Consider the following 24,009-nt stretch of genomic DNA (forward strand, 5'->3'; position numbering starts at 1 on the left):
ATTGCTGTTAATTTATTTTGGGGTTGTTGTTGCTGGAAAAAAAGTGTCGTAAATAATGAATGGCTATGGTGGCAGTGGTGATGGTGGTGAGGAAAGGAAGAGGGAGGAGGTGCGAAGCGATGATGATATAAAGTTAATGGTGAGGCTGTGGAGATTCTTTTATTATTTTTGTTTAAGGATGAAATTGTCTAAAAAATATTATTTTTTAACAAAAGAACAATTTTATAACATTTTGTAAAGTTGAAGATGGTTTTAATAACGAAAAAAGATCGGTGATGATTTTGATTTTGGCCTTAGACCTTAAGAACGAAAAAAGTACTTAACCCATTGATTTTTAAATATTCGTGTGCTCAATCGAGAAGAGAGTCAAATAATAAGAATATTAGAGCACTTGGTGCAAAATCTTATGAATTATTTAATCATAAACCTTATCACAATTAGATATTGTTACAAAATTTATGCATTAATTTTCAAGTTCCGATTGCCAGTATTAATGAAATTATTTCCATTTACTCCAACTCTCCAAGGCTTCTTCCCCACACCAGCTACTTCACTCATCCTTCTTCAGAGTAACAACAAATCAAACTCATTAACAAATAATAACAACTAATGTCAGAATCTATTTCACAATTGAAAATAAATTACAAAACTCTATCACCTCTACCCTCATTTTAATACATCAAAAGAGTTCAATCATTGAATTATTATGAATCACAATACAAGAGAAAATAACAATATTGAGTTAAAACAATCACAATATTCAATTTTATTATATCATATTCCAGGGACTACGGAGATGGAAAAAAAAATAGATATGGAGACCGTTGAAATCAATTTATGCAATGAATATTTGAGAACTTACCATATAGTCAATGCATATACCACTCAATCATTGAAGATATTTTCAATCATCATACCTTAGCATCACTTGCTAAAAATAATTTTTCCTCAAACTCGGCTACATTCATATATCAAATCTCTCTGTTAGTTTACCATTCTAACTAATCTCAACTATTTTTGCCAATGAATCAAATAATAATAATAAGAAAATTTGAAAATAGAAAAAAAATAAAAATAGGGGTGATGGCTTAAAAGAATCTGCAGTAACTTACCGAAAGGAGGAAAAGAAAAAATTTAAAATCAACAATGATATAAAGTGGCATTCAAATTGCAATAAATCTAGAAAAGGCAAAAGAAAACAAAACAAAACAGAACATATCAAATTCAAAAAATAAATAGATGAATGCCTGAATCGTATGTATTCAACTAATGTTTGTAGCAACCAAAGACATGTAACAAACACATCAGCTAGATTGAGAATAGATAGAAAATATCATATGATATAGCAAAGCAAATTCAGAACAGATAAAAAAAGAAAGCAGATTCAAGAATAACAGAAAACTCTACTATTAACAACGAATAATTAATCTTTTGGAAAGAGAAAGATACTTTTATAAAGTAAAATTGGTCTGAATATGAAATTAGCTAAGCAAGTTTAATAAAAACAAAGACAACATAAAAAATCTACTGCAGTCATCCATAAAATGGGATGTATTAATATAGAACAAATGATACCCGATGCAATAGAGTTATATAAATCAACCATCAAAATCAAGCAGAGACAACCTCAACTTATAGCAGAATCATCTGCACCTTTTAAAAATTTGAAAAAAGCTAAATTAAAAGAAAAAATAGCTAAAAACCTAAGATTAATACTAAAACTGTATTTGGATAAAACACTTTTAATCTTCAAGATCCACTAAAATGAGAAACCTATTAAAAAATTTGTTTTAATTTTAGAAATATATATATATATATTTTGCCAAAGTTGCATTAACATCGTTATAGCATACACCAGTTAGTTTACTCTATCATGTATATAAAATGTAAAATGAGAGAAGATAGTTTAGTCAAGACTACATGAATGAGAAGATAGTTTAGTCAAAACTAAAATGAGAGAAGATATGAAACACTTAAATAGTTAAGTGCATAGAAAGAGAAGGTAGCCACCTAGAGATTCTCTTTGAGGAAGCCAAGTGAGTTGCATTGAGAGCATTATAAGCAAGGTCAAAGAAGGATAAACTGAGCCTCCAACCAGCTACAAAACTCTTCTTTGCTAGGAATGAATAAAATATGTTTTCAGTTAAGCAAATCAACAAATACCACATAATGCATTCCAATTCCAAAATTTAAAGTGAAAAAAGAGGCACATGTAATAAGCCAATCATCTTCAAATCGCAAGTATAGATTGAAATTTTTAACCCATTCACCTTAAAGCCTAAATTGTACTTGGGCTTCCTAAGGGAGATGACGACTTGTCCTCAAGTGCCTGAGCTTCTGAAAAAATTGGTGAGGTTACTCCTAATCCTTTTGTGCTGCAGCATGAAATTGTAAACATTTTGATTAGAAAATTTGACTCGGACACTTCAGATACTTAAATATTGACAATTTAGAAATTCAAGAAACCAACCTAAGCTATCCTTCATGTAACTTATCAACATCATACTTTGTTGTAGCAAGCTCAGCCATATCACCAAGTGCAACCTAAAGTGTAGTAAAAAAAGTCACACTCCATGAAGAAGAATATTAGCAATGATAATGCACAAAAAATGACAGACTTCAGAAAATTTTTATCCTACAAATTGTTCAAGATATTGGATGAACCTAGACTTCGGAATCAAATAGATAATTTTTGTCTAGACCAAGTTCAATATTACAATGATTTCAAGCTCACAATTTAATATAGAGTATTTAAAAATAAACAAATAGTTCATACACAAAGTTCAAGAATCCAATACCTTGTCCATGAGAATCTTCATTTGCTTCTTTCATCATGATAATTGTAGCGCACGACATCACCCTTTTCCACCTAAAGTAACCAATATAACTGTTATCTCCTTTCAAGATTTTATTAATAATGAAATCAAAACAAAAGTAAATAAACCACCTTCAACTTCTCATGAGCTTCCTTCCAAATCTTTTCATGCATTCTCTTTCCTTAATTATGTGCATTCTTTTTTAAAGATCTTAGAACCTTGGGATGAAAAAAAATCAAGTAATAATAATTTAATGATATACAACAACATACAAATGTGTAACAAATAAATTAACACCTATAACTTCGTTTAAGAAAACAGGATTATAGGCATTAATTAATAGAAGCACCATAGCAAACACAAATACAATGCTCATACAAAAAAAATTCAAAAGAACAAAAGAAAAGGTATTCATAGTAATATATCAGCTACAAAAGTATGCATAGTTTTACCAGATAATCAAAAAATAAAAAGAACATATGAGGAAGTCATCCTTTGAACAACATGTTCACTAAATCATTAAGGATTAGACCATTAACTGAGGAAGATGAAATTAAACAATAAACAACAGTGAAGGATGTTAGTACTTAGTGAAAATAATAGGTGCATTAAGTAAATTGCAATGATTTCAAAACAACAAATCAGTTAAGAAAATTTTATCCATTAAAAAAAAGGAACCAATTTGAGAGGATTTTCTACTTTGGATTCACATGGATAATGCATATTTCTTGTTCAAATGATGCACTGCCTAGATATACATAAACAAAGAACTGAAATTTTTTAATAGTCTTTACTTTTCCCAGAATCAGCACAATAATGAGCACTGGATCCAAGCTTCCTAGCATCATTCATTTTTAGAATTGCCTAAAATCTAAGCACGAAATCGAATTATTGTTCTGAGCATCTCATTATTTTTTTCAAAAATGGTATTGGAAAGAAGAACACAGCAGAAGTTCTAATTTAAGACTAACAACATCAACCACAAAGATAACTAAAAAAATTTAAAAAAAAAATATTGGGGTGTAAACAATAGATACCAATTTGATTGAAAATGTTAACTTTGTCAAAAGTTTTCAACGGCAAACACTAAACCCAAAAAAAAAAAGAAGAAAGAAAGGTAGTACATGAAAGACCACTTTATCTATATTTTGCAGGGAAGATGTGTTCGCAGAAGACATGCGTTTTGATTATGTGTGATATCAGGAACAACAAAAGAATTAACAAAGTGGAGCTGAGGGTGCTATGCACAATGCTGAACAGTTCTTAAACGCACCAAAGAGGAAGATATAGATAATTGAAGAATCTGATTTTGTTAAAAAGGAAAGAAGGAAGATTTTGACTCGATATAATTGGATTTAAATGCAGAAGAAATCCACAATCATCGTCGCCTCGTCAATCACCGTAACCCCAAAATACAAAAAATGAACTACAACATCTTACAAAAGAGGAAAGGGAAAGAGAATGGCACAAAATCAAAACCATCAACCGTGAGAAAAATCAGAACCATAAGCAAACTAACCATGAGGATTGATGAAGATTACGGAAGTTGAAGAAAACGACGATGTAACCCTTCTGGACAAACTATGACGCCACTATACGTGAAGCAGGGGAATTGGAAGAAGCGCTCGAATTTGGATTGGAAAGGTTGAGCTTAGACTTTTGCGAGTGTAGTGGTCGGAGATGTTCACCATCACCAAGGGATGCACCTTGAACAATCCGATGCTCACCGAAAATTCCATTGATTTGATTAGGATTAGAGTTTTGAACGAATGAATTAGTTGAGGTTATGATTTACCTTGAAATGAATATATAAAAATGAATTTAAATTTGAATTTTGAAATGGGGGACATCAAATACAGCTTGGCATGCTTCTTCAGCAAAGAAAGAGAAGATATCATTGATTGTAATGAGGAAAGAAAGAACACAGGATTGGGCAGTGTCGTGGTGAGGGAATAGAGAGTTGAAATTAAAAAATATATATTTACAAACCGTAAGTGATGATGAATGAAGAGAGTGATTAGGGAAGAAAGATGTTAGAAAAGAGAAGAGAAAATTTAGAAACCCATAGGAAAGGGGACCAAATCAGATAGGATGGGAAGAGAGACTAAAATAAATTGAATTAATGAATTTGTGGAAGATGAAGATGGAGCATATGTGCTCTTGAACAACAGGGAACACCAAATAAAAACTTACAGTGAAACATGCCCTTTCAAGACACGTAGAAATTTCACTAACTGAAAACTCTCTTTTTACAGAATAGGTATATGATTATCTCTCAAATAGCTGATTTCGCACAAAATCCCTCTCTAGAGTAACCTTTGAAAAGCTTAGAAGAGAAATCAGAATGGTTTGAAATCTCTAACTTTGAATGGGGATGTTAGGATAGAGTCCCAAGAGTTAGTTACTAACATTGAACAAGAAAGTGTTGGTTAGCTAGTCAACTCTAGTATTCGGTTACAGCTAGCAGTTAGAGTCTTGAAGAGAATCTTGATATGCAGTGTGTATTAAAGTTACTCTTATAATATAATATAAAAATTACGCATCCAAACATTTTATTTAACCAAATTCAATCAAGTTGAAACAATACATCTTAAATTCACATATCACTTTTATTTTAGCCGAAATGAAAACATAAATAACTAAATTTTAGATACATGCATTGCATCTTCTTCTTCCTTCTTCTTCTACCTCTTTTCTCTTCTTTTGCACAATTATCATCATCTTTTAGATACCTCTCTCTCTCTCTCTAAAGAAAATGCATAAGATAAAAAGAAAGAAGAGCAGCAAGAAGAAGAAGAAGCCAATTAAGATCTTGTTAAGAAACTATTGCATTAAGTCCAGAAACCTTGAAATTTTCGGTCAAGAAATTCTTATATCACGATTAAGAAAATTCGGAATCAAAGTTTAAACATTTTTTTTGCAATTAAGACATTTTGGTGCTATTTTTTTATTTTATGTTTCTCCCAAACAACTGATTCTCCTCCTCCTTTTTCTTGTTTTTATAGTTCTTCTTATTTCACTCTCCTAATTCTTCTTGTTTCATCCTCTAAGAATAATAAAAACAAAAAAGAAAAAAAAGAAAAAATCAAGTAAAAAATAAAGAATAAAATGAATGAATTATGTAAGTTTTTATTTTATTAATTTATCCTTTTTGATAATAAACACACAAATTTTTGAAAGAAAAATAAGTAATTTTATAAATAAAAAACACATAAATTCAACACAAAGAAAGAGGAAACAAGAAGAGTAAGAAGAAGAAAAAAATTAAGATCTTAGTGTCAAAGTTAAAAGATTTTTGTGTTATGGTTATAAAATTTCGATGCTATTTTTTACATGAAGAAAGAAGAAGTGTAATTCACACGCACATATGCGAGTGGTTTTTATTGTATGTGAACTAACTTAATTAGACTTAATTGACAAAATATTTGAATCTGTGGTGAGACAATATATATAATACATACATTTTTTTTCTAGTATCACTCTTGTAAAGTTTTTCACTACAAGTAAACATCGATTTGGCTATGGTAAGCATGGCCAAAAGTTGGAAAAAGCACGATAGCTTTTGGCCACGCTTTTTTAGTTATCGGCACGCTTTTGATAGGGTCATACTTGCAAGCATGCCGATTATTCTATCGCCACGTTTTTGGTGATCTATCGCCAAGCTTTATTTTTTGTCATGCTTTTATAGATTGCCACGCTTAAAAACGTGATCGTATGTATATCCTATAGCCACACTTTAAATGCGTGCCAATAGTGAAGATATAGATACACTTTTAAAGCGTGTCAATATTGGAAGATATGACTACCCTTTTCAAGCGTAGCCAAAAGTGGAAGATACTGCTATGCTTTTCAAGCGTGCCAATAGTGGAAGATATGACTACGCTTTTGAAGTGTGGTTGTTGATGACTGTTGTGCAATATGGTTACTCTTTTTAAGCGTAGGCTATAGGTTTGTTCAATAACCTATTGTTCTCCTTTTTTAATCTTCTTGATAAAACCTTGCAAAATTCATATATAATTTTAAAGGATAAAGTATATTTTTTGTTCCTAAAATTTTACAAAAAATTCAAAAATATCTCTAAATTTTATTTTATTTTAATTTTATTCCATAAGTTTTCGATTTGTATCAAATATACCTCACACGACTAGTTTTTAAAAAAAATTAGGAACAAGTCAATAACAATTTCATAAGAACAGCCTTCAACACAAGCAAATCAAGCATAATTTTTATGCATTTTTATTAGAGATGTCGAAAATATATTTTATGCAAATCGAAAATTTTTTGGACGAAATTGAAACAAAATAAAACTTACGGGTATTTTGAAAATTTATGCTAAACTTCAAGGACAAAAAATATACTTTATCCAATTTTATATCATAGTTTGAAAGAGTAATTCAGACAATGACCAAAAAAATTATGTATATAATTTTAGATCAACTAATTCAACATACATAAACTTGTGACCAAAATAAAAAAATTTGATCACAAAGTACCAAAAATCAAAGTATGATACTTTACATATCTATCACATATCTACTTTCTAATACATATTTCATTACAAAATATCAAACTTTATGATTAGTTTGATCATCCATTGCAACCTTTATTGTTTTTACTATTGTGCTACATAATTTTAAATATTGTTGTATTGGTGCATCTTATATTTTACCAAAAAAATAAGAGAGCATATATTGAAAACCACATTGTATATTCTTTAATATGCAATATTTATCAATTTTCCATGAACAATACTTCACAATATCTCTCTTCAATATACGCTCCTTTTAGTTGTCTTATTTATACACTAACTACTAATACAGATTCAAACACACAATGCATAAACACCACTAACAACTAGCTGATTCCTATCAGAATCAAGTAATCAAGTAACAGAAATAGTTGCACAATCTAATCGGGAAAAACAAAGAAAAATACTTTGAAGCATTAAATTTTAGCAATTCCTAAAGAAGGCCTGAAGTAAGTGCCTTAGGAAAGCATTTAAGTTGTACGCATAACATCAATAACAAATTAATAGATATATTTAAATTCGCATAAATCGAAATTACTGAGGAGCAAAAAAGAAAGGAGGGGAGGTTCTTACACAAATTCCAACAAAACCACATACATGAAGTTGAATTTAGACAAGGAAAAACAGTAGTACCTGTTACCTAATATGCATTTGAAAGATATTCAGATGGCTTGGCTTCAATGAAACTCCTAATGCTAGCTGCATCTCCATATTTGACAACTTTCCCATCCTCCATGTATATGGCATCACATGCATATTCTAGTTCTTCCAAACGATGGATCACCCATAATGCTGTCACTTCTGCAGAGGTATCCAAAGAGTTTCTAACAGCCTTGATAAGTCCGACCTTAAAACAAAAGCGCAAACAATCTATATCTATCAGAAAGTGTAGGTCTTACACCAAAAGTATTCATATATACTTGCACAATTGTCATTATGAATAAATTCAAATCCATGCATGATTCTAGGTTATGAAAGCAGACTTGAATAATTAGAAGCTACTCACTGTGAAAATTCGGTACATTCTTGGATCAATCAACCTAAATTAATTCTTGGATACATTGATCTATGGATGTACCAAATTTTCATTGACACATATAAAGTATATAACAGCCAAAATAAACCTACACTATCTAGTAGAATATATTGCTCTTGCATCAAATCTATCTTATCTCTTGTTGGCGCAGTTATTACTATGAATAGAAGATTCAATTAGAGGCACAAAAACAAACATATGGTAACACAAGCTCTGCCCAATTGGTAATATATAACATTTCATGGATCACTTAGTCATTGTCATCTAAGAATATTGTGAGCTCATCCAATAACAGAACTTTACAAGCTTCTGCTAAAGCACCGGCAATCGCAACCCTCTGCTTCTGACCACCACTCAAAATTAACTCGGATATTTGCTTTAAGGTTAAAGTTCAACTATTTCAACTCAAATACCTTCTCGTAGTCAGAGAGGCCTACAGCATGCAAGGCTCTCAATAATACCCTAGACCTTACTTCATCATTAGTCAAGCTGAACTTACCAAGACCAAATGTAACATCGGCGTCTACGGTTGGCATCACCACCTATAACATGTGTAATGCTTCTTGCTTGACATATTTCTTATGTGCATCATATATATATACATTCTAGTATTGAGATTTCAGGTAATCTTCTATGTGTACACAAGTTGATAACAACAAAAAATTACATTTTTCCCTTTAATTTGTGAATGACACAGTTTTTATTTGTACCATCTATAACTGAAATCTGAACATCAAAATAACATTCAAATGTAGTTCAGTTATTCAAATTCATAAGAAGACACTATTGCCAATAGAGAGAACACTACTATTGAGAAGAGCTTAAGAACTAACTAGCACATAAAAAAATAAAATAAAATAGAGAGAGAGTATAACATCTGAGAAAGAGAAAAAACCTGATGGTTAGGATTTTGAAAAACAAAACTCTTAGGTTCATTCACATGCATTGTTCTTGAAGTTGGATTCAATAGACCAGCCAAAATCTGCAACATTGGCTTAAGGTGTTACATCACAAGTTGCAAATTATTATCATAAAAATAAAAGTAAGTACCTTCAAGAGGGTAGATTTTCCACACCCATCTGGTCCAAGAAGCATCCAAAACTGCCCACAAGGAATGCGAAACGAACAATCTCTAAGCACAGGCACGATCTTCGATTGCCTCGTTGCTGTGAATAAAAAATTCAAATTGCAACCTTCAATAGTGATATTATCAACAGTAACACTGCTCTTGAAAATTCCAAATACAAAACACTAGCAAAAATGCAACTTTAAAAAAATATTATCTAACTATTTGCATGTGTTTCTACTAGTTTGGTTAAGGATAAAATTAAAAAATAAAATAATAATTAAGAGTAATATTATTTGGCCAACAAAATTTATTGATAAAATGTTCCAAAAGACAATTGGGGCATTTTAAGGCAAAAGAGCATAATGAAAATTTCACATTTTTAGAGGGCTCCATCACTAGAGCACGTGCAAAGAAGTTCAAGGAGAGCTTTGGTAGCACTTATGCATAAGGAGTTACATCAAATTCTAAACAACGAAAAATGGACAAGGCCCATTAGGATAAGTCAGGACAGCAAGAAGTCCAATAATATTTTTCAAATTCAATGGGAGGCATAATTTATCATTAAATTTTGAAATTTTAGGCCTTTGTTTTAATTTATTTTGTGGTTAGAGTTTGTTAGAAGATTTGTTTAGTTCTGATTTGTTTAGTAGTATTTTTAGAAATTTTAAATTTAAATCAAATCTAATCTAATCCATTAAGATCAAATCTGATTTAAATTTTAAAATCTTATCTTATCTTTTTGTTAGTTTGTTAGGGCCTATTTAAACACCTTTGGTGAGATCATTTACACAACTTTTTATGAATAAAATTTCTTTAATGCTTTTATGCACGTTTTTTAATGTGATTAAGTAAGGTGAGTGATTTACTTCGCTTGTTGCACGAAAAAGATTGATGGATCCAACACTAAGATGATTTGCGTGGTGGTTTCTTTCAATTTTCATCCCTCTGATCTAGGTTGTCAAGGACAGGTTCTCCGAAGGTCTAGTAGAAAAAATTCTTCCGGTGACCTAGGTTGCTAAAAACAAGTTTCTTAGAGGTCTAGTAAGAAAATCCCATTTATCTATCTTTTTGTGTTTCCGCTGTGTCCTTTGAGGTGTGTCCTTTACTAAATAATCCTTATCTATTGTATTAAAACCCCTAAGCCCCAATAATTCTTATCTTTTATTATTTTTGGTCAATTTTAAACACTAAGATTTAAATTCTAAATCATAAATCTTAAATCTAAAATTCTAATAATATAAAATAAGATGTGATAGTTATCAGTGGCTAAGAAAAAGGAGGTTGAAATTTGGCCTCCTTTTTCTTCAGCTTTCAACCTTACGTTCTGTAGAGAATCTGAGAGTAAAAGATAGGAGAGAATTTGGTTTTATCCCCTGACGCGGTAGGAGCCAGAACAGTGTTACTTGCAAGGAGAGTTATAATGAAGTGAAGTTTACTAGAGAAATTAAGAGATACTATATTTTTTTCTTCTTTAGTATAGAATCAGAAACAGAGAAGAGAGTAGAGAATGACATACCGATGTATCCTGATTTAGCTACTCAATGCAATGTAGCCTACATCCAATCTCCATCACAACAATGATAGAATTTCACTATCTTTTCAATAGATTACAATCACCAATTCTTCCTAGGATCTACCTAATCCTATCTAGGACAAGTCTATATTCTAACCCAACCTAAACTTGAATAGGACTCACCCTAACTTTCAACTGCAAAGTGCTAACCCAACTTGTAAGAAAATCTCTTCAGGATCATGACCACAAAATAAAAAAACTTATAAAAAATTTCTGAGACAACTTAGCCATTTTCTCCAAGTCTAGCTCTCTGCCTTTTTTCACTCAATGGCTTTTATAGACAAATCTCACTATTTTTTCTTTTACCATTGAAACTCAGACAGACTAAATTGAGAAAAATAAATACAAAATGAAATTCATGAAGGAGAAGAATGGATAGCTCAGTGAGCTATGGGAACCGAAACTTATGCTCTCACTCCTTGCTCAATCCTTAGCCGTTTACCTCTATTATAGAGGAGTGAACCTTCCAAAGCTTGAAACATCTTCAACACTCTGTTTGTCTTCTTCTCCAACAATCAGAATCATCAGGGGCGTTCACAGAGGATAGAGAGGGCAGAAGCAATGACATGCAATCATACCTTTCTCTTTTAACCTTTCTCTTCATGCTTCTTGAATCCGGACCGTGTATTCTTACTTTGGCCCCAAGTTTATTTCTTGACAGTTGATAAGCAGCAAAGCACCATTGACTTCACTTTCTTCATTATTCCAGAACGGTGCTTGTGACACAGAGAATTTCTTCAACATTCTTTGATGAAGCACAAATAAAAAAACCTTGTTTTTGTGATTCTCTGTTCTGATGAGATCTTCCATTGTGTTGTAACTCTTTTTCTTTCTCTTCTTGTATGAGAATAAAAATTAGTTTTTTATTCTTTACTGTGCCCTAATTCCAGAATTTTCTAGTCTTTCTTTCTTGTTTCAGAGTGATGTGGTGTGAAAGAATGAGAAAAGAGAATTTTAATTCGGTGGATAATAGTGTTCGAATAAAATAAATTCAAATGAAATGAAAATCAAATTTAGGAAAGTAAATTTTGATTATGGACCACCTATTAGGCTTGTCATGGATACGAGCTCACTTTCTTTCCTGATGATTTCTTTTTTGATGGAAAATATTTGTGAAAGCTTTTGTTCATGGTGAACCAATATTTGGACTTTGGTTTGATTATGCGCCAATTTATTTTCTTTTTTTTCATGGTTCGGCAACTAAACCTTTGAATCAAGAATTATTGCATGATTGCTTTGCTGAATCAACATTGGACTTTTATTCATGCTTCTTGGGTGTGGTTCAATTTTTGTTTTATTTCTACACACTAAACAAAATCTATCATATAAACAATTTGATAATAATTTAATAATATTTAGTCATCATCTAAATCATAATTTAATTTTTTAAATTTAACAAAGTGTTAGCCAAAATATTAATTAATATTAATAAAAAGTGTTGATCTTCAAATATTTTTAAGGCAAATATAAAATTAAATTAAATTAAATATTAATGACAGTACAATTTTAAAACTTTAAAAAACATTAGAAATAAAAATATATTTTATCCTCCGATAAATATTAAAAAAATGAAATTTAGTTAAATCCATCTCTTAACTATCCTTGAATCTCATGTAAATTAGATGAAAAATAAAATTCATTAGACAAAAGCAGGAACTCTAAATAATATGGTTCAAACTGCATAATCATACAATCCTACAATAATCATACTACGGTTGTGAAGTAAATCGGAAGCAAAATTTTCCTCACAAAAGATGTGGATAACTTCTACTTATTATATTTTAATAATAATACAAAGGCGTTACTTTTGATGTTAGATACAATGAGCTATGCGCATGTAGTTGGTGACTCATAATTGGTAGGCCGAAAAGAAACTTGAAACCTTTGAATACTAGTGTGAAGACCCGTGCAATTGCACGGTCTTGTACATGATATGAAAAATAAATAATTTGATATTTCAATTAGAATGGGTAAATACAATTAGTTAAAAGTGTGAAAAGATTATATATGTAAGCATGTAATCCATTAATTTGTTATTTTTTATAATTATCTTTTAGCAATTTACCACAAAAATATAAATGAAAAATAAAACGGATAGAAAATCAAAATTAAAACGATAATAATAATTATAAACTCTTCGATCACGTTCTCTTTGACTAAACAATTTCAAAGAAAACACCTCAGATGGGTGATTCTCATGGAATTCCCTCACTCTTCTAAATGACTGTGCTATGGGATTGTGTTGATCAATCATTTGGGTCAAATCAATTATCAGCTGTCTATCTATATTTGAACTTTGCCTATAATTAAGGAAAATAGTAACACAATATTACTAACTAATTTTACTTAAAATGAAGAAACATGCATTTTTTATAATTAGAATGAATCTTAACAACAATAATTAAACAATAAGATACGAACATTTTGATTATAATAATCAAAATTACATCCATATTAGTATTTTACCAACTAAAAATTAAATTGAAAATAAAAGAAACAAATTAAAATTACAAACAATCGTAACAAAATTTTTGTAAGAGTTGACCGTACCCAAATATTCCTTCTCTATGCGTTAACTCATGTTCTGTGTCATATATGTATAATTGGACAAATTTCGGAACTTGACCAGCCTGAGGTAATAAACTTCCAATCCTATGATAATTTTGGCCACTTATGATGAACTGCGGTGGGCCAGTTCCATCATTCACTGAATCTATTACTTTACCACCAAGAGAAGTGAAAGCAAACATACTATTATAATACCGAATTTTCTTCTGAAACTGTAAAGACTTATTATCATGACCATGAATCAAATTATATAATAAATCTGGAGCTTTCTGAAGATACGGTAATTGAATTTTTCCTTGAAAACAACAAAGTGTAAAAAGAGGCTGATTAATTCTTGACTGTTTTTCAACCCGCTCTAGTAACCAAAACGACACACCACAATATAGACAACTATACACAGAGTCACCAATATCGAGACAACCTACAAAAATGAACAAAAAATTTAAATAATAAACAAATCCTTACAGATTTAACTAAGTAAAAAATGATATTAAATGAAGACTTAAATGGTTGTTAATTTTTTTTTACTTAAAAAAATATACCAGTAAAACAATTAAAGATTCAGAAATTATTCACTGGATATTCATTGTCTACAAATTGAAAATATAAATATTTAATAATAATATTAATCTAACCAAATTTGAGACACTTATATTGAAAGTATTTAAAACCAATGAATACTATTTTTATCATATTATATTTGGTAAAAAAATGTCATATAAAATTTATTACGACCACAATATTGAAATTATAAAAGGAACATAACGTGACTAAATATACTGATGAGTAGATTATATCTAAATTAATACGAAAAATGCAAACTCCATAAATAAATCAATTATAAGTATACTGAAATACCTTGAATTTCACTTTGTGAAAAAAGTGGATGATCAACAGGAGACCGAAGCTCATTCCAAGAATTTACAGTAGGATCATATATTTCAGAGTCGTCTTGATTTGGGTTTTTATTATGAAATAAAAAAAATTATTATAAATAAATCAAATATAAAGATATACACATCAAAGAAATATTTAAACATATAATCATAAATTATGAATTTATTAATAACTAAAGGCATAATAAACAACATAAAAAAATAAAATATACAAAAATTAATTCAATAATAAAATATATAAACCAAAATAAATAAACAAAAAATATAAATATGATAACAATAATTAGAAAAGAGTCCTTTTTATATTTTAAAATAATTGAAAAAATAATGTAAATAATAACTATACTTTCTAAGTTAACAAAGAAATTAAAAAATTTGAAATAATAAAGTCATACCTGATAATATGAAATTGGCATTAATAATTGGAGTATCTTGCAAAATAATTGATCCCTCTAAAGAAAAAAAAAGAACTTTAAATGTAAAACTAAAACTATGGGAAGATCAAAAAAATTAAACAGGTAGGTTAATAAATACCACATACCAATATATTTGAACTTAAAATAAGAGAAACATTAGAAGTAGGAACAACATCAAACAATAAAGCATAGAAATTCAACCAATAATATTAATTGAACACCAATTTTATAATATTAACAAACATCTGTAATGAAAAGATGTAAATTTTAATTTCTTTCAAAAAAACCCAAAAATGAATATAGCAAAACTGACCTCTTCTATCTTCAACTTGTTGTCCTCTCTTTCTCTTCAAATAATTTTTTCTATATAATCTTGCAGTAGCATAAGATTGAGACATTTTATGAAATTTTAACCAAGCTAAAGAAATTTAGAACCAACTAATATTCACCATAATGGTATTTCGAAAAAAGTAGTACTTCCTTTTTAGACACCACTTCAGTTATATATAACCCAAAAAAAAAAAGAAATCAAAGAACCCCTGTAAGTTCATTTGAAGGGAATGAATGAGAATGAAGGAGTATAACTTGTTTTCTCACTGCATACACTTATAACCCTCACTTTCAAAAAATAAAATCAGAATAAGTAGAAAGGCTTTTCAGAATATTCTTAAAGCATGGAAGTAATGCAACAGACTTGTGAAACTTAGGATCCAATTTATAGACAGAGAAATGAAACCAATTCAGGATTTAAATTAAAAAATTTGAACCATGGAGGAAAAAAATAAAAGATCATTGTGTATATAAGACTCACTTTGAAACCAATCAAAAGTGGAATTGATATATTCATTGGCGGGTATATTTCTTAAGGGAATGTATACATATATAAGGACTACGCTGGAAAGAAGGATGAGCACTGATTATGAGGCAAAACAGTATGAATGACCATCACATCATCGAAAATTTGACAGCAATCAACACCTACCAATCGAATATGCAGAAGGCTGATAATCATCCATCCGAAGAATGAAGAGCAGGAGATCTGACGTGATTTGTAGAAGGGGAATGTTTTTCCTTTTTGAAAGAAAACCTATAACCAGAGAGGCCATGAAAGTACTTGCTGATGGGATTGATTTGCAACAAATGACAAAGGAGAGTTAGTCACAAGTAACGATACCTACTCTCATTAACCAAATAACTTTTTTGATAGAATAATAAAAGATAGTACTATTTGTTATAGAAGATGATGTCATTTCTCCCACCAAACCACCAAAATCTGACTTTTCATGAGGGTACACTGAAAAACAGGGAAGAGAATCACTTTCCCCACCTAACCACATCCAATCCATTTTTTGTTTTTGAAGAAAAATTCAAAAACCAACATCCCATCATAACTTCGAAACTGACAAAATAAAATGAGGAAGCAACAACTTTGACTGACATCAGAATCATGTATAAAAGAATAAGATGAGATCACAAATAACATCATTCAAACTAACATCCCATCATAACTTCAGAAGAATGGAATTCACATTATATTTTCAACAATTTGAAGCATATAATAATAAAAATACAACCTCACCTCCCTAGAACTGATTGAGAAACAATCTATACATACTATGATTTGATGAGCACTTTAACAAAAATCAACTCCCATCACAACTATTAGATCTAAATTACTAAAAAAGAACCATTAAATTTGTCTAATTACCACTCAAAACTGATCAATGAAGTATAAAATGAGAAATTGAATTAACTATAATTTGATGAGCACTTTGACAAAAACCAACTCCCATCACAGCTATTAATTCCAAATTACTAAGAATAAAAGAACACCAAATTCGTCTAATTACCACTCAAAACTGACCAATGAACTATAAAATGAGAAACTGAATTAACTAAGAAACTTATACCCTAAACACCATAATACATATATACTAATGATATCAGCATGACAATGTGCAAAACCAATAACCTTATAACAATAATCCTAATCCAACCATAATTATCAAGAAAAACATAGGATATATAAAAGAACTGATTTTGAACAGATAGATAGTAGAACATATGATGATATGAAGGAACTACATTATTCATAAATGAAAATGAACATATAAACCACATTCATATCAAAATCACATGATTGTAGCAATAAATCAATGAAATTGTGGGAATCACAAAGTCATCTATGCATGGCTCCCGAATACAGATCCCAAAGCACCAAAACATAATGAAATTTCAAGAAATTGAATAAAATTACAAAGAGGGATCTGAAATTAAAGAAAAACAATAGGAGAATATGACAGAACCATATTACATTCTTCTTTAATATTTTTATAAAAATGAGGAGAAGAGAAGGATGAAACTCTTTTCTCAGTCAAACAGAGAGAGGAAAAGTGAAGTATAATATGAAAAGAATGAATGAAGACATTCTCCTAATGCATCTAAAACAACTTTGCATAACCTAATAAATAGCATACATGCTTGAAATCACATGAAAAGAATTCTGTCTCACACCAAAGACCATAACAATAATAAAATTCAACAAACGTGTACCTAACCAATCACATCAACTACACAATTTTCAAGGTTACTTTCTATCAAAATGAACTTGTATCTATAGAGAAAAACTACCTACCTTAACTGTCCTAACCTCCTAGACTATATTTGACAACTCTACATAAACACTTCTGAGCACTGAGAATAAACAGTTACCCTAAGAATGACTTCATCCTAAATTTCACAGCAATCAACCACTAAAAATTTCAAAAGGCTATTCACTTAGCCATAGCTGATGAGATACTGGGTATGATATTCTCATTCTCATTCAAGAGGAAAGTACACTATTCATATATACTTATCTCAATTAATGTGATATATTAGCATATTTAAATAAATGAAATGACCTTTAACCCATGATCTGATTTAGCTCTTTCACTTAAATAAAAGAAAATTGCCTTCCAAGACACAAAACTTATATCCAACTGTATTTAATCTGTAATCTCTAGTATCTAATAATAGATATTGATAATTGATATCGATGTCAGAGAAGGCATTTGAAAGAAAACTAATAGATTCCTCATAATTCTTGATATAAAGCCATGCAAGAATGATTAATATAGTAATACCTCTGATAAATAATCCAACATAATTCCTAATATTTATGTAAAAGCAAAACACAAGCTACAATAACCATAGCAAATTAGATTCAATTGGTAGAGAAAAGAAAATGCAGTTAACCCAGAAAAAATTGTTAGCTATTTTCTGTTAATTTTTTGTATAGAAATATAAAGCTCCAGAGATATTGATTTTGAATAAAAGGAAAAGATCATAAAAGGAAATCAATGATAGAATTAACCCACCATACCTTGGTCTTCAACTTTCAGCCTCATCAATCCCCGAATTTGCCACTCCCCTGTTCTTCACAGACTGATAAAACTCCTCACAAAACTCATGAAACTTTGTGTCGGAATCGAAAATTTCTCTACCGGAGAATAATCCTTCAGGAGCCTCTGAATCACATTGGAGTAGGTGGAGCATCAGTGGCTGCGGCAAACCGGGAACAATGCACTGGCGGGGTATCGAAGGCGGATGTCACGGAAGAGTTCAACGACGATGATTGCGGCGAGAAGCATCGCCAAGGGAGGAGAAGGTGTTGCCGGTTGAGGTTGAAGGGGAATTGTTGGAGATGAAGGACCTGAAACCAAAAAGGTTTAAATAAAAAATAAAATACAAAATATTACAAAATGGAAAGAAGACCAAAGAGAAGAAGAAGAAGAGAGCTACCTACCATTGTTGATGGGTGAAGAATCAGAAGCCATAGCTATTTTTCTGTCTTCCTCACCTCTTCTTCTTCCTAACCTCATTTCTTTATTTCCTTCGTTGAATATGTTGAATAGTGGTTTGACCGAACAAACACTTACTTATCCTTGTACAGACTAAAGAGGCCATTGGCATGAATGAGATCATATGTCCTTGGATATGTTGAAAAGGCTTCACACCTGAATTTGAAAAATACAAACATAAATAAGGAATCCAACTAATAGTATAAGATTCATACAGCTATATCATATATTTCAACATTAAACGAAAAGATGCAATATATATAACCCGAGAAAGAAGCTAGAAAGCGATACCAATCATGATAAATGCCAATCAAGCCGCGCTCATATATGACCCCCAGGGTACTTTTCTCAGCTATGGTAGGCACAACGTTCATGACCCATAACTTGGGAGATTGAATAGCTACAGCAAAACTACCCAACCCAGCATTCATATCCGAGTGCTTCTTCACAAGATCCTTAATCCTCCTCTCCTCCAAGTACTCCAGCTGTTAAAACCAAAGACAATATCAATCACTCAGCCATCATCTCCGTTGCAAGCTTAAATTAAAGCAACTTTCAATTAAAAAATTCCTGAAACATTTCAAATGATCCCTAAAGTTTAAAAACTAAGCACGCACTTAATGAATCAAATTGATGTGCAGACCTAAATGTGTTTCTAAATAAATTCATACAGAAATATTATGTTGTTCCTTACACTCCTAAGATTCTGATTTCCACGTGTTCATAATTATCCATTATTATTTTTTGTGTCCTTCGAACTCATTGCAACCAAAACTTCATATCAAATATTACTATTGGTGAATTATATAACACGTCAAATAACATATTAACCCAAACATATCCACATCATATAGATACCAATCAAAGAATACATATCCAATACAGAAGAAAACGACAGCAAAAATATCAAACTTCTGAGTAAATAGAAATCAAAATGGGGCTGAGGTGTCTGTATTACCTGATCCTCCTTGAGGCTTCTGTGCGAAATCACTGCAATTACATCCCAAGATCTTCATCAAATGAAAGAGACAAAAATACATGAAGCATTATAAAACAACAAACATCACTCAACAGCTTTATGCTGAATGAAAAACCTTCCACACAAAAATTGATGAGTTTTGCAAAGAGCATTTATGATTCTATCACTCTATCAGTTTATAAAGCGCAACATCAACTTATTAAAGAAATAGAAAATTGACGAAATACAGGATTCAAACACAAAATAGAACTAAATGAATTAGCAACTCCCATAAGAAACGAAACCTATTCAATGGAATCAGGATGCAACTGACAATTATTAGCCTTGATATAAGTTAACTTTTATAAAATAAAACAGCGCAAAGCCTGGCCAAAGAAAACGCAGCTGAAAACCCTAAATTAAAAAAAGATAAAAAAATTCAGAAGCAGGGTTCGAAAAGATCCGTACATGAGGGTGCGCCGGTTGATCTCGGAGGAGGAGGAGAATGTATCAACCAGGTTCTTGAGGTTCCAAAGAGCGTCACTCGTTCAGAGTCCCCAGAATCCCACCGGCGTCGTTGCCATCATTGTGCTCTCAGACGATGCATTCGAGTAGCTACGGTTAGGACTGTGGGTGGGGATCATAACGATTGGTGATCTCAGAACAATAAAGGAAGAAGCCCATTGCGGCGCCAGTAAGTCGGTAACGGCAGCACCGTAGGGGATGGCGATGATGACAGAAGTTGAATGCTCAAGAATCGGAAGAACCGGTCTATCGCCGTTCATCTTGCGCCTCTTGGTCGAACACCCTACGCCGGTCGAGACACTGCTTTCCACTACAACGATCAAGCTGTCCAAATGGGGTGAAAGAGGAAGAAGATGGTGTCTTGAAGAGTTCACCAAAGAAGATGAAAAGTTAAAAAGAGTGACTGAGAGTGATGTGAAAGGAAACCACTTTCTTTGACTCAGACCATGTGCTTTTTATTTTTTATTTTAAAGAAAACTCAAAAATCCAAAAAAAATCCACGTCGGTGATGTTTCCTCCTGAATTCTAGTATGTATAGATTTGGCACATTGAAATTGAATAAATAAATATTCAATTCTTCTGTGGTCGCAGATAGTATTTCTCCTTCTTGAATGCTAACTAAGCCCATAATAATAATAATAATAATAATAATAATAATAATAATAATAATAATAATAATAATTGTATTAGTTGATATTTTATATATGTTAGATTATTAATAATTAGATTATAAACTCCAATTTTAAATTGAAATTTTAATTTTGTTAACAAAGACTAATATTAAAAGAAAAAGTCAATAAGAACAAACACTCTTTATTAATATTAGTTAATATTTTAATCAATATTATTTTTACTATATTATTTGAATTTAAAATTTAAAAATTAAAAATTTAATTTTTATTTTTTAAAATTTATCAAATCTCAATAAAAAATAATAACTTTTGTTAATAATATAATATTCTTCATTTTAAAAATTGTTTATAGAAAATATTTAGAAGAGTGCGATTCAAATTCCAAATTCTAAATTCGTGAGAAAAACATTACTCTCCTGTCTCCTCATCGGTATATAGACCCAATGAGCGCAGACAACTGTTTTGGACAAGTTACCGCCGTCGTTGAAAATATAGTCACGGGATGAGAGAATTATGCAAAGCTGCTAGCATGCAACTATACCTACTTACATCATGATATCGACGGCTATATAAAGGAAGGTTATTTTGTCTCCCCAATTAACTAAATACAAACAAGTTGAGAAGCAATGACAAGCGTAGTGTTGTGTCTCTTCTTCATTACGTTAATCTGCCAAGCATCATTATCATCATCATCATCATCAACATGCAACCAAGAGGACAAAAGAGTCCTTCTCCAAATCAAGAAAGAAGCAAACAACCCATCCTTTCTGTCGTCATGGAGCCCACACACAGATTGCTGCGACATGTCATGGAGTGGCGTGAGTTGCGGTTACAAAACGAACCGAGTGCAGTACATCACCCTGATCGGCAACCTTGCCGATCGCCATGCCTTTCAGATTCCGCCTTCCTTCGGCAACCTTCCACGCTTGGAACGCCTCTTTCTGTTCGCATTCCCGAACCTGACTGGCCCAATCCCTGAATCCATCTCAAAGCTCAAAAATCTCATGTTCCTTACCATATCCGACACCGCCATCTCTGGTCCAATACCAAGCTCCTTGGGCAAACTCAAGAACCTGGTAGACTTGGACCTCTCCTTCAACAAACTCTCTGGGACACTCCCTCCTTCTCTCTCTCAGTTGCATCTTCTCACGAGGATGGATTTTGACAACAACAAGCTTACAGGTTTTTTTTCCCCTTTTAAAAACGAAAAATAATAAAAATGTTACTACATATATATTGTAGGAAAGTATTATGCGGACACTAAAAATTAATTATAAAATTAATTATTATGTATTTATATATATAATTAATTACATATATTAGTTAATTTATTTATTAAAAAGAATATTTTTTTTAAATGGAGAACCAAAAATTATTTTGCATTTCAGTACAATCCTTGAAGCTAAGTACTTTTTTTATTAGTAATAATTAAAGTTTCCAGAAGTACTTTTTATTTTATTAAAATTAAAAATAAAGTCATATTTAATTTGTATTTCCATAAAAAAAAATTATATCACATAATTATTTTTTAAATAACTAATAATTTCACATTTATACATAATTTAATTATTTATAAAAATAATAATAAATGAAACTTAATTACTTTATATTCTTTGTATTTTAATATTAAAAATTTAATAAATAAAATAATATTCGATATAATATGTTAACATTTTTTTAAAGCTAAGATAATTGTTTGTAGTGTATATATTAAAATAGAAGTAATTGTTATATACATAATTATGTAGCTAGGTTTTTTTTAGAAAATTTATTTAATAGTAAAATGTTAGATTTATCTTATTAAAAATTGTAAGAATAATATTGAAGCATATTAATTCTATATATTAATAGTAATCAATCTTTGCATTTTCCATCTTACATTGCTTTCTTTTTCTTTTCTTTTTTTTCGAAAAAACAAGTCCGCTACATTTTTTAAATAAAATAAAAATAAATAACTAAAAAAACTTTTTCCTAACTTTTTTTCATCTTAAAAGCTTAAAAAAGAAGAGAATCTTAAAAATTGTAAAAAAAAGTCTAGGATCAGTAAATTTTATGGTTTGTAATCATCAATTAGCTATCAATAATATTTTTAATGGTGTGAGATTGTATCTAATAGTTCCTTTTGATAGTTAAGTGGTAGCTGCTCTCCTCAAATTATAATATATATATTTCCCGCTCCCCTAATTTTTTTTCTTATTGCCATTGCAGGTACAATCCCTGATTCATATGGCTCCCTAAAGAATGTGTTCACTCTGGCCCTATCGCATAACCAGCTCTCAGGGAGAATCCCAGAGTCCTTAGGAAAGATGAACAACTTGTACTATGTTGGTTTGTCACAAAATAGGCTTGAAGGTGATGCATACATGCTTTTTGGGTCCAACAAAGGGACAGTTAGAATGTTTCTCTCCAGGAATATGTTGGAGTTCGACCTTGGAAGAGTAGAATTACCTGTGAATATGACAACATTAGACGTGAGTCACAATCGAATTTACGGAAAACTCCCTGTTGGAGTGCAGAATTTGGAGTCGTTGAATGTGAGCTACAATAGACTATGTGGTGAGATTCCAAAGGGAGGAAATTTGCAGAGCTTTAATGTGTCTTCATACTCCCATAATGCGTGCTTGTGTGGGGTTCCGCTTCCGAGTTGCAAGTGAACAATGTTTGTTACAAAGGGATGTAAGCTCTAGTTAATTAATTTCATATGCTCTTGAGAGGTTCATGATATCCATTGTGCTTTTCATTTTTCTTTTTTGTAATTTCCTTTTTATTTTCAAATGGATGGAGATAATTATGTAAGTTTTAATAATGGTCACCTCTCACCAATTGATGGTAACTTTGAATAACTGATCTCCTATCTCTTGTTTTTCCTAATTGGGATGTGCAAAGTTTAATTTGTTTATTTATGCTGAAAGTATTTATTTTTGGAAACAAAATTTCTTCTTAAACAACCATTTTGGTATTCAAAGGACTGTATACTTTTTACATGCATGTTATTGTAAGATAAAAAAAATTAATTAGTCTTTTATTTAATTTAAATTAAATTTTAAAAAGTTTAAATTTATCATGACTCAAATCAAGTTATAATTATTGGCGTTCAAAGTCCCTTAACAACCCAAATAATTAAATTTATAAAAAGCAGATAGAGTATCT

General features: G+C 30.8%; 2 protein-coding genes, 1 long non-coding RNA gene and 1 pseudogene across 17 annotated transcripts; 1 reads left to right on the plus strand and 3 right to left on the minus strand.

Moving 5' to 3' along the window:
- Nucleotides 1-391: 391 nt before the first annotated feature.
- Nucleotides 392-5,206, minus strand: LOC140173131 (uncharacterized). Of its 2 annotated transcripts, none has more exons than XR_011872864.1 (7): nucleotides 4,336-5,206; nucleotides 2,948-3,034; nucleotides 2,799-2,869; nucleotides 2,471-2,544; nucleotides 2,271-2,375; nucleotides 2,011-2,116; nucleotides 392-562 (listed from the first exon to the last, which is right to left on the minus strand). It is a non-coding gene; the product is annotated as an uncharacterized lncRNA (long non-coding RNA). The 2 variants fall into 2 exon arrangements; XR_011872865.1 differs by having other exon boundaries at nucleotides 392-559; nucleotides 4,336-5,038.
- Nucleotides 5,207-7,642: 2,436 nt separating this feature from the next.
- Nucleotides 7,643-11,832, minus strand: LOC112725630 (ABC transporter I family member 10-like; annotated as a pseudogene).
- Nucleotides 11,833-13,423: 1,591 nt separating this feature from the next.
- Nucleotides 13,424-20,734, minus strand: LOC112744760 (uncharacterized). Of its 14 annotated transcripts, none has more exons than XR_011872875.1 (10): nucleotides 20,171-20,734; nucleotides 19,703-19,734; nucleotides 19,036-19,229; nucleotides 18,690-18,900; nucleotides 18,267-18,596; nucleotides 15,885-16,019; nucleotides 15,216-15,274; nucleotides 14,882-14,938; nucleotides 14,449-14,541; nucleotides 13,424-14,011 (listed from the first exon to the last, which is right to left on the minus strand). XR_011872875.1 is itself a non-coding variant. In XM_025794488.3 (10 exons), the coding sequence occupies exons 5-10, from the start codon at nucleotides 18,289-18,291 to the stop codon at nucleotides 13,530-13,532; spliced, it is 861 nt and encodes a 286-aa protein (XP_025650273.1). In that variant the 5' UTR covers nucleotides 18,292-18,596; nucleotides 18,690-18,900; nucleotides 19,036-19,229; nucleotides 19,703-19,734; nucleotides 20,171-20,734; the 3' UTR covers nucleotides 13,424-13,529. The 14 variants fall into 14 exon arrangements, 12 of the variants coding, with proteins under 12 accessions (XP_025650273.1, XP_025650306.1, XP_072074080.1 ...); XR_011872876.1 differs by having other exon boundaries at nucleotides 18,262-18,596; XM_025794488.3 differs by lacking the exon at nucleotides 15,216-15,274 and adding an exon at nucleotides 16,128-16,196.
- A 718-nt stretch (nucleotides 20,735-21,452) lies between these two features.
- On the plus strand, nucleotides 21,453-23,730 carry LOC112744824 (polygalacturonase inhibitor 1). The gene is made up of 2 exons (XM_025794570.3): nucleotides 21,453-22,041; nucleotides 23,068-23,730. Exons 1-2 carry the CDS (start codon nucleotides 21,486-21,488, stop codon nucleotides 23,511-23,513), a joined length of 1,002 nt encoding a protein of 333 aa, XP_025650355.1. The 5' UTR covers nucleotides 21,453-21,485; the 3' UTR covers nucleotides 23,514-23,730.
- Nucleotides 23,731-24,009: the final 279 nt, after the last annotated feature.

The sequence above is a fragment of the Arachis hypogaea genome, chromosome 2 (genome assembly GCF_003086295.3).
Source record: "Arachis hypogaea cultivar Tifrunner chromosome 2, arahy.Tifrunner.gnm2.J5K5, whole genome shotgun sequence".
NCBI lineage: Eukaryota > Viridiplantae > Streptophyta > Magnoliopsida > Fabales > Fabaceae > Arachis > Arachis hypogaea.